Source organism: Anoplolepis gracilipes, chromosome 13, assembly GCF_047496725.1.
Source record: "Anoplolepis gracilipes chromosome 13, ASM4749672v1, whole genome shotgun sequence".
Lineage (NCBI taxonomy): Eukaryota > Metazoa > Arthropoda > Insecta > Hymenoptera > Formicidae > Anoplolepis > Anoplolepis gracilipes.
The window spans coordinates 4,546,559-4,561,537 of record NC_132982.1 but is presented as its reverse complement, the minus strand read 5'-3'; the positions used below and the strand labels follow the sequence as shown (position 1 = coordinate 4,561,537).

Here is a 14,979-nt window from a genome sequence, read left to right as displayed (position 1 = left end):
TTTATTATAAAACCAATTTATTCATCTTTTTTCTGCATTTAACAAAAATCGATATTAGCTCAGATACTGTTTAAAAAATTATATTTTTTATAGAAGGTAATTAGACACGTAGATTCTATCGAATCTGCATGATTTTAAGAGATAATTCTTCAGTTTTTAAAAGATTTTTGTATTTTTCTCAGAAATAACTAATATATACTAATCTGTTTATATGAGTAGAAGATGTTTAAGAGTACATACTATTAGTTCATGATGTTAAAATATTTGCATATTGTTGACATAATCATACGCTCAAATTTAAGTAGAATTAAAAATCTTACAATTTAATTGTGAGCATTATTTATTTATTGACAAACTAAACGAACAAGAGAGACAATCGTTTGTGACAAAATTATATGTAATTTTTTCTTTTATTAACTTTTTATCAGTTATTTTTTAAATATAATAGATTGGTATTTACATTTTTTAATATTTTGTCTTATAATTACATAATAAAAAAAGATATTTACATTTTTATATATTTTATATAGTCTACGTGTACGCAATATCATGTAAAGACTATAGGAGATTATTCCTTTATGTTGAAATGTATTTAAAAAAAATACTTTAAAAAACAGATATGTAAATTCATTGAAACGGAAGCATAGACATAAAGGTAAATTACATATATAATTGTCTATAAAATTATTTAGATTATTTCATTTATTTAAAAATTTATTAAAAGAGATTTCTAAAGAAATAAAAAGATCACTATAATCATCTTTCACTAGAAAAACCTTAAGAAAGATAGAAAGCTATAGAAAACAATAATTTATATTCTTCTCGTAGTCATTTATCTATCAAATTTCCTTTCATTATGATTTAAAATATATTATTAATTTTAAATCTATTTAAAGTATAATAAACATTTTAATTTTTATAAATGATTAATATACATATATTTATGTAGGTATTAAATTGAAATCTTTTTTCTTTAAATATTGTTCTTGCAATTAGATTCAATTTGCATAAATGTTATCGCTTATCAGTTGTTATCTCAAGAACAGACACTGTTATCAATTATCGAGGAAGTTGTAAGATTTAAAAATATACAACAGCTGAAAAACTAAATTAGCAGATATCAATTAAAATATTATTTTAATTTGCCTCGCGGTATTTTATTTGCAGTTATCAGAACGTTACGGGCAAATATTGATCATTCTGAAATCTAATAATGTTTGAAATCTAATAATAAAACACACATTTGAATACACCCGGCGAGTCACAAAATAATATTAAAAAAATATTTATATTTGACATTTTTTAAACGCTCGCGATTATTGGACGGAGAGTTTTATTATTAGCAGTTTTGGATAAATAATTATTATATATTACATAAATATAGATTATTTTATACATATATTTGCATACGTTTATGTATACATCAGACGTAACAGATATAGTTGGTTAGTTAGTTGCAAAAGAAATATTTTCTATTATCCATTTTACTCATTTTTATTTAATATAATTCATACATTTATAATTATTTTTTTATTTTATTCATCTTTTTACATTAAATATTTTGTGAACATTTTAATCAATACCACTGTTTTCAAGAAATCAATTACAATCTGTGAGATTCCTATCCTTTAAAAAATTATTTTCGAAAACTAAACTTTAAAAGATATTTTTTAAATATGTTAAAGGGGCAATTTTTTACATGACAAAATAGAATAAGGTTAATATATATATAAATATATATATATATATATATATATATATAAACATTAGATTTTTCGACAATATAATTCTGAATTCAAAATTTTGTAAGTGAGAAAAATTTATTCGCATAAAAATATATCTCATTGTAATAAATGAAAGCTCTCTATCAAACTTTTTTGAGAGATACATATTTGACTAAAAGTATATTTTTGAAACGTTAAGATTAATGGGTATATAGGATATATGGGTTTTGTGGAAATAAATGTCATTAACTGCTAAGACAATTGACTTTTATTATTACGCTTGGTAGCACATTTCTCCAAATTTTTTTGTTATTTTTTTATTCCTGCCAGTGTGTGTATGTAATTGCGTTCTAACACATACAACGTATTAATTGCTCGAAATTTGTGTCTGTTCCGCGTTAGTGACTAAGAAATTGATGAAACTCTCCATCCAAATCCTCTACCATTTTTTTCCGAGCGAGGATGCCTCGGCGTCGGCACTGGCCGATGCACTGGCGGAAGCCGCGCTTCCGATCTTGTGCAAGGGCAATTGCCAGTCAAGTTCCTTGTGCAAGGGCAAGTGCAGACCCTTCTCGTGATGTAGTTTATGTCCGTTGGCGCGAGCGAGAGCATTGGCCTGTGCAGCACCTTGGGCAGAAGCGCCGGCGTCATTTCCTAATCCAACGACTAATCCATCCCTGAGCGCGTTGATAGCGGACGCCTGTGCAGCGGCGTCAGCCTCGGTTCTGGCGGTGAAGTAATCAGCCCTGGCGGAGGCTGCCTGCTGATCAGCGCTGGCCTTCTGCGCCAACGACGCGGTCAGCTGTGCGTTTGACAAGGTGGCCGTCTGAGCGGACTCTGCCTCCTCGGACGCTGTTCTGGCCTGGGCGGCTGCTTTAGCGTTGGCTTGCGAAGCTGCGTTGGCTTTAGCATGCAGAGCGGACGTGGCAGCGGCGGAGGCAGCTGCCTTGGTAGCGGCTTGGTTGGCTTCCGCGGAGGCTTCCGCGATGCGCTCGAGAGCTGCGAGGATGGCAGCCGCTGCGCGATTGGCATTCTCAGCCTCGCCACTGGTCTTGGTCTGCGCGGAATTGGCTGCTCTGGCATCCTCGTACGTGCGTGCGATCGCGTCTGCTGTAGCCGCGGCTGCTGCTTCGGCTTTCGAGGACGCCTCGGTTAAGGCGGAGAGCGCTTCAGAGGCCGCTCTACCCTTCGCTTGAGCTATCTTCTGCGCTTTTTCCGCGGCCTTAGCAACAGCCAGTGCTTGAGCGGACGCGTGAGCCGCGATCTTGGTCGCCTTGATGTAGTTCGCCGAGAGAACCGCCACAACCTTCTTGATGAGTGCCAGCGTCTCGGCGGTCACGTGCGCGTTTGACTTGGCGTTCTCCAGCGCCCAACTGACCTTTTTCCATCCCAGACCGAGCTTAGGAGCGCCATTGATATCGTCGATCGCGCTCAGCACTACCTTCCTGATGTTGAATTTTGACTTGTCGATTACGATGCCATGATGTTCGCTTTTCAACGGTATCGGTAACGGATGGAAATTCTTCTTGGCATTGGCAACCGCGGTCGCGGACGCGCTCGCAGACGCGGAAGCGTCCGACTCCTTAAGGAGGTGAGGATTCCCGCTGGCCAGTCCCCAGGCGAGGAAGGACGTCACGAGTATCGCTGGAATCTTCATCTTCAACGGAACTTCGTAGATTGGTGCCGGATCAACGTGGTTCGCATGTTATATACCAATACCGTGCGATCGCCGTGCAATTGTGTAAACACGTTGCACCGCAAGCGCGTCTCGCATGTCGAAAATATTGTCTCTCAAATCTTCAAACGTCTTCATTTTATTTTGTGTAGTTTATCAAGCTGCGTCTATTTTGTTTTTTAAAGTGTTTTCACTTGTAATCACTGTCGTGATGAAAGGAATATGTTAATCGACGGGAAAAGTATTGTATTATTTTTCTACGTTTTGATTACACATATTCAAGTCTTTAAACAGTATTCTCATAGATTGTATATTCTTATAGATGTAGATATATTTTGCAGTAATTATTATTGTATCTTAATGTGTGATACAATATAATTTATTACCTCAAAATATACCTACAAAATTTGCAGAAGTAGTAGAAATCAGTACTCTACACTTTGGGACAATATTTGTAAATTTTAATCATAATAATTATATAAAACAGCACGATGATTGTAACAATATCAAACACTAGACTTGTGATTACTTCCTCTTTCTATTATCTTATTGCCTTATAAATTATTGACTTCATTTTTTTGTTAAAAATCTCTGAATATGATTATTAATCTCTGAATATTCCGCAATTAAAACTTTTTCAAAAATTAGAGAGTGTATGATATTTAAAAATTTAACTATTTTATATAATACTGTCATTAAAAAATTCCAAGATTGGTTTTATTCGAAACTTTCTTGTTTATCATCGCAAACACTATTCTATTATTCTAATTCTACTGTATTCAGTGTAGCTATTTTTTATACATAATATAATTTATAATATAAATATTAGTAATTATATCGATGATTCGTATTGGCTATTATCTCTTAATGACATTTCTTAAATTAATAATTTCAAATTTTTTATGCGTTTTTACATAGTTGAAGGAATAGCAGAAAGTTATACATAGAGTTTACAACACAAAAATAAATGTTGACTGAAAGTAAATTTATTTAAATAACTGTAATAATATATTTGCATTCAGGAAAAAATCCATTTTGATCCAAACAATCTATCTATAATTAAAAAACATCCGGTGATTTTTTTAGTTAAATACAAAAAACGCGTAATATAAATAAATTATTTATTATTTATTATTTATTGTAAATTATTTATTATGTTCTAATATACATGTTTATGATTCCTTTTTAGAACATATTTGTAACGAACGTTACGTAGAAGATTTTACAATCAATATTTGCATTTTGCTCCGGTTATCGGACATAAAAATTTAAGTTGATGAATAAAATTCTGAAAAAATAATTGGAAGCAACTGTTAGTAATTTTCTGATGTACAGAATAAGTTTTCATAATACGTATACAGTGGAACAAAGGAATGATATATTCTAAAAATACAGGATTTATATTTATACATGTTTTATTGTTTTGAATATCTTAACTTATTAATTTTAGCAAAAATTTGTTTCCTTTATTAAATATTATTTATATTTTGTACTCACTACGTTTTACAGATAGATTAAGTTTTCAAAATAATTTATCCAAAAAAGATAAATCGTAAAAAGAAAGTTTACGTGTAAATCTTTCATTGATTTAGTATAAGAAAATATAACGCTTGTCGATTATTAAAAATGTAACAAGAATTTAAGCATGAATGAAAAAAAGAACGCTATTACTAAATTTCTTGTCCACATAAATCAAAAATAACTAACAATATCCTAATAATATAAAATATTTTTATTTTATTATCAGTATATTATTATTCTGATATTAATAATAAAATAAGAAAATGCAATTGTATTTATATATTTGAAGCAATACTTGAAAGAAAAATTACACATTAAGGAAAGATAATTTGATTCTTCGTCAATTTCAACCCTTTAGCCATTACTTTACACGTAAATAAAAGAAAATAAAATAATGCAAAACCGTCTTTAATGATTCTTGCAAATGTAATTATGTGTCAGCAAAGAGAAATATTACGTATAATGCTTTATACACTTTTGTTAGTGCTATTATGCTATAAAATGTAATATTACGTATATAATAATCATCGCAATTCGTATAAATATTTAACTATTATTTCATCAATATAAATTTTTCACTTGTCGCTATCAGTCATATATACAATGAATATATTATCGGCTGCAGTGGACATGATAGGGAGTGTGACAGAGAGAAAGATATTTTAAGTTGCTATAACAATTTATTTTTATTCTTACATTTGACGGATTTCAAATCGTTGCTTTTTTTTATTTTTTTTTTTTCAATTCCTGCCAGTAATGCTCGCGTACTGTTAACCTATGGTATTCGCATGATTCAAAATTTCTATGTTGTTGTCCGCCGAGGCGACGATTCTCTCTTAGCAGGGAGCTTGCGCTGAGTTAAATGCCCCCTATGCAGCGCTGGCGCTGCTACCCGCCGACGAGCCCGCTAATGCCTGGGTGATGCTTTCCTTCCGTCCATGATGTCCACCACCCAAGGACACGCTGCTGCTTGCCTCGGCGCTGGCTTCCGCGCTCGACCTGCTACCGTGTCCCTTACCGATCGCAATAGCACTTGCCTTGGCCTGTCCCTTCAAGTTGAGAGGTACCCAGGGATCGCGCTTGAACGCCTCGACCCCGGCTGCCGCTTGGCTAGCTGCCTCGGCATCAGCGGCAGCTACCGCCTCGGCTGCGGCAGTGTTGGTCTCCGATTGAGCCGATGCCGCAGATTCGGATGCGGAAGCTCTCGATTGAATCTGGCTGGCGGCTTGTGCCTGGGACGAGCAGACGGACTGATCGGCGGCGGCGCGGGCTACGGCGGTCTTGGCTTTGGAAATAGCGACCAGGGCTACAGCGCCGGCTTCGGTGATCTCGGACTGAAGCTTAGCGGTTTTTCGTGCCAATTGCATCAATGTCATCGCCGATTTCTTGGCTTTGACAGCAGTGGCGGCGAGTACGGCTGCCTGCTCCGCCAGGACGGCGTTCGCTTTGTTGGCGATGATGGAAGCGGCGTTGGCCCTGGCTTCGCTCTGTGCGGCACCTCGCGCCTCGGCTGCCGACTCCTCGCTGGAGACCTTGGAGGCCTGGGCGGCGGCAGCGGCGCGAGCGGTCGCGGCCACCGTAGCCTCGGCGGCCTTCGCTGCCTTGGTCATGATGATCGTCGCGAGGTACTCGGCCTTGTCGGCCATTTCGGTCACCTCGATCGCGTACTTTATAGCGGCGTTGGCCCTCGCGCCGGCGCTGGCGCTCGTGGAAGCCTGCGCGCTCGCTAGGATCTCGGCGCTGTTCGCGATGACGCCGAGGCCGAGATCCAAGAGCGAGCGCTGCTCGGTGAGGGTGGACACATCGGATATCGCCGACTCGATGACGCCCGCGCCCTTGGCGACGGCCAGTCCGCCGTTGTTGATGCCGACCTTGAGGGCGGGCGCGTTGAGCGATTTCCTGTTGAGTCCCACGATCTTCTTCTCGTTCTTGGACCAAGAGAGCGGCAACGTATGTAATTTGCCGTGCTCGTACCCGTAACCGTGCCCGATGTCGATTGCGGACGCCGACGCCGACGCCGACGCCTGTGCGGACGCTGCCGCGCTGCTGGAATCCAAGACCCCGCCGCTGGCGAGTCCCCAGGAGAGGAGAGACGTCACGAGTATCGCTGGAATCTTCATCTTCGACGGCGCAACTTCGCAGATTGATGCCAGGTAGTGGCGCGTATGCCGATTATATACTGCACCGTCGACAATTGTGAAAACACGCGCGTCTCTGTTTTTCTTTCGCGCGAATCCTCCCCCGCGCTTGTAACACTCCTTAAAATATTGTCTTAAGATGCCGAGGCGCAAAATTGCGCGGATTTGTCGCATGCGGTTTGCTTAGGTGCGCTTCCGTTTATTCGCCGGAAAATATTTGTTGCTTATCCAACAAGTTACCGCTTTACCCCCTCCTATTGACACTTTCTACGAATTTATAATTGTTCGATTTTATACGTAAGAAAATGATATACTTATTTATATGTATACTTTTGTTTCATCAATCTTTAGATCTTGTTATAGATTTTCGTAAGGTTAATACTAGTACAGAAGATATGGACCGACATCCTAATTATTATATTTAATATTAAAGACCAAATATATATATGTGCTTATATATACAATATTTTATTCTATTAGTTCTACACAATACTGTTATGATGTATGTCGCCTCTAATAAATCTATTTAAATTTTATAAAAACTTTATTTGAAATATTTATCATAATACTTTGTTTGAGTTGTTTACAGTTTAATAACTATAATATATATAGATAAAAATTTAAGACGATAACATACTAAATCAAGCGAAAAAAACTCATCTATTAATGTAAATGCATCAACTTTGATATAGACTTAAAGAAAGAGAAAAAGAAAAAAAGGTTATTAAATTTTATTTATATTATTAAACAATTTTTGCTTACTATTTCTGTTAACGTTATTTTTATATAGACTTATTTAAAAATAAAACACGAGAGAGAATACTACAGTGTTTTTAATTTAAAGTTATATTTAAAATAACGTATTATATTAGTGATATCAGTTATTTTTCTTTTCTTTTCGAGTAGATTTAGTGTAACAATTAACAATTCTTAAAATTTAAAGATTTAGCAATATTACAGTTTTATATAAATTTAATAATATTAATATTTTATATAAATTAGTTTTCTTAATTTTTCTTTGTAAAAAGAAATACACGCGAAAGAAAAATGTTCATAAGCAAATTAACAAAATTTCTAATATTTATAGTAAAATTATTTGTCTGTTTAAAAAAGTATTGCAAAACGCATTCCCTGCTGTTTCCTTTGTTTGAATGTAGAATAAATGAATAAATTGAAAAGAAAAGAGAGTAGATAATAAATATAAAAATAAACATGAAAGAAGGCTAATACAAAAAAATACAAAAAGTAGTAAAATAGGATTGTGGGACAGAACTAATAATTTTTTATATTTTATAATTATCTCAATATTGATAGATATTATATTTGGATTATATTTATGTGACCATACTATACGCAGTATAAAATTTTAATCAGTCTACAAAACCATTTAAAAATTCAATCTTTATAAATGTACTTCAAAATTTATGTTACATTATCCCTTTAGCGTTATGAGTTTATTTAAATTTGAAACATACGTTGAAACGTATTAGAAATTTTAAAAATATATACATTAAAAGTGTAATAATACACATATCTCAAAACTATTGTTTTTGAAAATTATACTTACATTTTTTAAATACTTTTATATGTACATTTATTAAATACTTTTCTTTTTTAATTCAATAGCCAAATTAATTTTTTATTAAAAATTTGAACAACATCCTTTCTATAAAGATTTTAACTCTACTTTTACATAATAATATTAATAATTAAAAAGAAATAGTTTTAACTAATTCTTAAAAAAATTCTTAAAAAAATTTTGCCATAATAAACATCATTCAGAATTAGGGAGTATATAAGACTTTGTGTTGTTAACTAACTTATCTAAAAATTAAATTTAAAAAGCTAAGAACTCTCTGTATCTTTAATCATTTTTAAGAGAAAACTTTGCTATATTGATATTATTATTAAGAGAAACTCGATTCGAAATTTCTATCTACATATATTTATCTCAAAATTCCATCATAATTAAAAAAGTGAGCTATGATTTTGCAACAATTTCTTTATAACAAAGATAATAATTCTTTAGTAATAACTATTTAGTAATCTATTTTAGAAAAGCTCTTTTTTTTTAATTGTTAATTAATTGATTTTTTTATACAGATCTAGAGAAAGAAAAAAGTATGGTTTACAGTTAATAAATTCTAAATTCGGTATAATTTTGTTAAATTATCTACAGAGACATGATAAATGGATCTTACGGCGCTTATTTCATCGTGACAAATAAGGGTAGAAATAATTTTCGCATATGTACAGCATTAAAATATGTGGATTTATTCTATTCGATATTATTCTGATTTCAATCTTCGTTTTGACATATAGATGAGTTAGGACAACAAGACTTAAAGAAAAAAACAGTACTTGGATCTCTCTGCTATAACAATATATTTTTATTATTACATTCTCGGATTTCAAATCGCTGTTTTTTTTTTTTTGTTAATTATTTTTTTCAATTTCCTGCCGATGTGTAAATCGTGTTCTAATCTAGGACAATTCGCAGTAGATCGAGACTCGTATTATCCTCCGCTACATAAGAGAATGACTGAAGGAAGAACGTCGGCGCGCCTTACAAAAGGATAGCGCCGGCGCTGCTTTCCGCATCGGCCGAAGCGGACGCGGACGCTTCCGAGATGCCGTGTCCGAGACCCCATTTATTGTGCCCCCATCTGAGATGATGCCCCCTCTTGATGCCGATGGCATGTGCGCTGCTTTCGGCCTCGGCGGTGGCGGTGGCACCCTTGCCGCCGGAGGAACGTGTGCCGGTCGTAATGATCTCGCCATGGGCGCTGTCGAAGGCCGCGCCGATTTCAATGAGCTCTTTCTTGCGGATGCTGGACTTGGAGGCCGCTTTGGCGATGGCGTTGACCTTGACATCGGCCGCTCTAGACTGCGTGTCCTCTTCGGCCACTTCGTTGGCCTCGACCGCTCTGTTCTTGGCCTGCACGAAGTTCCTCTGGGCGGTGATAAGCGCGGCTATCGCCGCTTTAGCCTCGGCCGCGGCGTCCCTTGCCTCGGATTGTTTGCTAGCAGCAACGGCTGCTGCTGCGGCTGCCGCCATCTCAGCCGCTACTGCTCGCTGAGCGGCAGCGTTGGCCTCGCGATTTAAGGCTAACGCCTTCTGCGCTTGTACCGCGGCACTTTCGGAAGACGCTTGCTCGATACGTGCCAATTTGAGAGCTGTCAAGGCGCTACCGGCGGCGGTTTTCAGGGCGGAGGCGGAAGTCTGCGCGGCCTGGAGTGCCTGACCGGCTGATATCTTGGACGTGGCCGCGGCGGCCTCCGCTTCGATCGCGGCTGCACCCAGGGAAGCGGCCGTTTGCTCGACCGCGGCCGTCTTGGCGGCGGCGACCGACTGCGCCTCGGCGGCACCCTGGACCAGAACGGCCGCGTCGTCGGCCAAGGCACGCGCCTTGGCGTTCTTGTCGGCGGACGCGATGAGCAGATGTAATGCCTCTTGCTGCATCTCGGCGGTCGTTCTGCCGGCACGCAGAGCTGCCTTGGCCTCCACCGCGGCTGATGCTACCAACGTTGAGGCCGCGACCGAAGGTCCCAGGCGGCTGAGGATGATGTTGCTACCGGCCTTGGCGGACGCGGCCGCTTTGCCGTGAGAGGAGCTTCCCCAGCCACCCAGGGAATCGGCTGACGCGCTGGCGGATGCGGACGCGGCCGCGGCCGAATCGCCGAGGATGAGCGGCCCGCTGGCGTCGGCGAAACCCCAGAGGAGGAGGGTCGTTGCGATTATCGCTGGGATCTTCATCTTCGACGAGACTTCTTCGCGGATTGATGCCCGATGCTGCCGCGTCCACGATTATATACCGCTCGCAGACAGTTGTCATAACACCGACACTGCCGCGTGAAAAAAATCTCCGAATCGACCGAACTCGAAAATATTTTTTCAGGACGTCGCTCGGGTGCACCAACTCCCTTATTATACCATTTAATCGTCGTTTACTTAAGTGCGTCTATACTCGCGATTGAATTCAATCGTAAGCATTGATCGGTGTTAGCCAGATTATCCATAACTTGAAAGCAACTATAGTCGGAAATGGATATTTTTATGTAGCTTTGTTATATTAAAATTTTCAACATTGTACATTTTTTTGTTTATCTGATTATATAATTGGTATCGGCAATATTAAGACTATTTTTAAATAATCTACAATTTGAAACAGAAATTTTCCCTCCCTCAGATAGAATTCTACCTACATCTTTGTTGATATAAAATAATGGATAAAAAAAAATTTGTTGCTCTATTTAATTATGCTAATATATTAGTTTGTGTACCAATAGAAAAAAAAAACTTTATTGTTACTATGTTTTATTTAAAATTTTTGTCATACTACATTTTAATAAAACAACTCTCTTAGTTTTAATGTTAAACTTTATACAAGTTATAACATCTGATAAATATATACAATTTTAATGCAAAAAGTTAAACGCGCAATCCTTTTAATTAAAAATATTGTACAACTGTCACATTACAATTTTTAATAGCACGCAGTCTTAAATTCTATTTATCTCTTCGATCAATGCAACTATCGGGAAAAATAAATGTAAAAGTACGTATAAGTATTTTCACAACGATAAATATTTTTACACGAGTTTATTTTCACAGTTAGTAAAGACGTTTATTACGAAACGTGTTCAAGTGTTTTCCATATTTCAATAGTAAATAAATCCAATCTACGTTTGCTCAGTAAATATAATTATAAATCCCATTAGTGACTTTTCTTGACATTATTAAATATCACGAATAAGGTGGTCATTTTGAAAAGAATGTAAAATAAAAAGAATATTGTAAAGTTGATTATGAATACTCTATGTTCTCTTATTATATATTTGATGAATCGTTAAAGAAATATATTTCTCTTATATAATTATGAAACATCTTATAAATTATATAATCTTGAAAACAAGAACAAAACATTACGTAAAGAAGATTCAAATTCTAGTAACATTTTAATGATGGCAAAAATGTTAATGTTTTTTGCAAAATACGAGCTGTCGGATATTCGAAAAACTTAAAAATCAATTTTTTCTTTAAAAGAAGATGCAATGCACGTTTAAAAAAATTAATCCTATTAATAACGTTTAAAAAATGTTAGTTAGAGCGATGGAAAGGATATTTAAAAATAATGTGAAATTTCTATAATAAATTTTATTCATTCTATCACTATTACATTCATGTTATTTGTTCGAGTAATAAAATTTTTGTACTTTGAAATATTATTTGAAAATAAAATGCCCTTTAATTGTAAGACAAACATTAACATTTTATTAATGATAATTTTGCTCATTTTTATGTACATATTTATATTGTATATGTTTACATATATCGCACTTAAATATACTATAAATAATTTATTTTTATATAGATTAGTAACTTATATATGATATAATATATTAATTTCATACAATATTTATTTTGCATATTTCTCTTTTTAAAGAAGTTTAATTATATTATTATTTAAGCAAAACTGATCGAATTTAGATGTAAGTAAAAAATGTAATGTGAAATTTCACAAATTAAAGATACAAGGTTTAAATTTTAAAGTTTTTAGAAATAAATTCCTTATTTAAAAAATCTATTAATAAATTCATAAATAACTTAACAATAATTCGGAAAATCAAACAAGATACGAGGAAAAGACTACTCATGGAATTAACGAAAAATAATGTTATCTGCTGTAAAGAACTGTATTTGTAGAATTACATAAATTTTCTTATAATTTTTATTTCTGCCATTAATTTTATTACAATGAGAAAAGTTATAGATTTTATCACATCGTCGTTTCGACCAACTTGATATTACTACGATTAATATTTTGCTTTAATTTGCAGATGTGTGGGCGGCAGTTTTGGCGTGTCGCCCAAACCAAGGACAATTCCATCCCTCAGAGCGTTGACAGGATTCGCTTGCGCCGCAATAGTCGACTCGAAGATTGCAGCTATCGAGTCCAGCTTGGCGGATGCGGAAGCTTGTCTCGTAGCCATTTCTTCCATTTTGCTAGAGAACGTTCTCGCGTATTCTAAAGCGACGGACTGCACGGTAGCCGCCTTGGTGGTGACTCCTTTGACCTGGTCTTCAAACACGGCCAATCCTTGGATTCTCTGATTACTTGCCGCATGTTTGGACAAAGCCGCTTTAGCGGCAGCTATCGCTAGAGCGATTATCTCCTCGGCGCTGTGCGTCTTGATTTTAAGGAACCCGATAGTAGCTTCGCTAGCCGTGGCTGCTTTTACAACCTCAAGGGCATAAGAGGCAGCCATTTTCTGGGTGAGATCCGAGGACTGGGCAATCATCAGGGTCAGCATGAGGGCAGCCTGGACCGCGGAAGTCGCGGCATTCGCTTCGCCGGTGGCGACGGCGGCAGCAGCCGCCGCTTCTTCGGCGATGGATGCCTTGATGGCAGCTTCGTCTTGCGCCGAGGATGCCAGCTTGATCGCCTCCGCCGCGCGCTTCGTGGCCTCGCTCGCTATCGCGATCTTCTTGGCGGATATCTGAGCTTTAGTTACTGCGTTAGCGTACGCTTCAGCCACCGCTTTAGTCAGGGCGGTCATCTTGGCCGCAGCAGCGGCTCTTGCCTTTGACCTGGCATCAGCTTTCGCTTTAGCCTCGGCCCGCGCCGATGCTTCGGCTCGAGCTTCCGCTTTGGCACGTGCCTCCGCCTCCGCTCGGGCGATCGCTTCCGCTCGCGCGGATGCTTCCGCCTGGGCCTTGGCTAGCGCCCGAGCTTCGGCCTCAGCTTGCGCGGACGCGGCAGCTCGTGCTTCTGCTTCGGCTCGTGCTTTAGCTTCGGATCTAGCCTTAGCTTCGGCCTTCGCCTTGGCCTCCGCCTTGGCCGAAGCCTCCGCCTTAGCCTTGGCCTCGGCTCGCGCGAAAGCTTCCGCGCGGGCTTCCGCTTGCGCTCGGGCCTCAGCCTCGGCTTTCGCCTTCGCTTCCGCTCGTGCTTTTCCAGCGGCCGCGGCGTTGGCTTCCGCCTCGGCGCGAGCGGCTGCTTTAGCCTGAACCTTGGCCTCCGCCTGAGCGACCACCGCCGCTTTTGATGCCGCCTTTGCTTGGGCTTCCGCTTTGGCGATAGCCTTCGCTGAAATTTCGACGTTGCTATTCGAGGAAGATGATGCGCTGGCGGACGAGGAGGATTCAGCGTTGGCGGACGAGGAGGATTCAGCGTTGGCGGACGAGGAGGATTCAACGTTGGCGGACGAGGAGGATTCAGCGTTGGCGGACGAGGAGGATTCAGCGTTGGAGTCGGATGTGGCTGTCGAGCTCGAGGATGACGTGGAAGAACTGTCGGACTGCGATGAAGACGAAGATGAAGATGAAGACGTGGAGTAGTTGGTCACGAAGTACTTCCTCTTTGTCGATCCGGAACTTTCCGACTCCGTCGAAGTCGTGGTCTGTACCTTGGACAGGGAATCTGCAATTATTTTCGCCAGAGTTTCCGCGTCCGCGGCAGTTTCGCCGTTTTGCTGCAAGAGTTTCGTTAAGGAGGCTGTTTGCGTGGCCGCGTTGGCATTCGTCGAAGTGTCTCCGTGCTCGATCGCATCCGAAATCACTTGTGCCAGCGCCTGTGCTTGTGCTTGAGATCCTGCTTGAAGTTCCTGGTTACCATTTACTTGACTGTTGGCCAAAGCGTTACTCGAGGAACTGACCAACGAACTTTGTTCCGGCAGCGGATTCCCGATAGCGATACTCGCCGCAGAAGAATCGGCCGAGGCGCCGGCGAGCAATGCCAGCTGGTCTGGACTGAGAACCTGACCACTCGCCAGTCCCCAGATGAGGAAATACACGAGGAATATCTTCATCGTCGATGGAACTTCGTACATTGCCAGCGGCTCGCGCGATTCGTCAATTATATACCATCGTAAACCAGTTGTAAAAACATCCCTGTTGTCTCACGTTATCCCGATGACGCCT

The 14,979-nt window shown here is 38.7% G+C and overlaps 3 protein-coding genes across 3 annotated transcripts; all 3 read right to left on the bottom strand.

Moving 5' to 3' along the window:
• Positions 1 to 2,054: 2,054 nt before the first annotated feature.
• Fibroin3 (silk fibroin 3) lies at positions 2,055 to 3,387 on the bottom strand. The gene has a single exon (XM_072904666.1). It carries the CDS (start codon positions 3,379 to 3,381, stop codon positions 2,164 to 2,166), a length of 1,218 nt encoding a protein of 405 aa, XP_072760767.1. The 5' UTR covers positions 3,382 to 3,387; the 3' UTR covers positions 2,055 to 2,163.
• Positions 3,388 to 5,789: 2,402 nt separating this feature from the next.
• LOC140672322 (uncharacterized) lies at positions 5,790 to 14,888 on the bottom strand. Its single transcript, XM_072904371.1, has 2 exons — positions 12,935 to 14,888; positions 5,790 to 7,099 (listed from the first exon to the last, which is right to left on the bottom strand). The coding sequence occupies exons 1-2, from the start codon at positions 14,886 to 14,888 to the stop codon at positions 5,790 to 5,792; spliced, it is 3,264 nt and encodes a 1,087-aa protein (XP_072760472.1).
• Positions 9,625 to 10,861, bottom strand: LOC140672476 (uncharacterized). Its single transcript, XM_072904667.1, has one exon. It carries the CDS (start codon positions 10,813 to 10,815, stop codon positions 9,625 to 9,627), a length of 1,191 nt encoding a protein of 396 aa, XP_072760768.1. The 5' UTR covers positions 10,816 to 10,861.
• Positions 14,889 to 14,979: the final 91 nt, after the last annotated feature.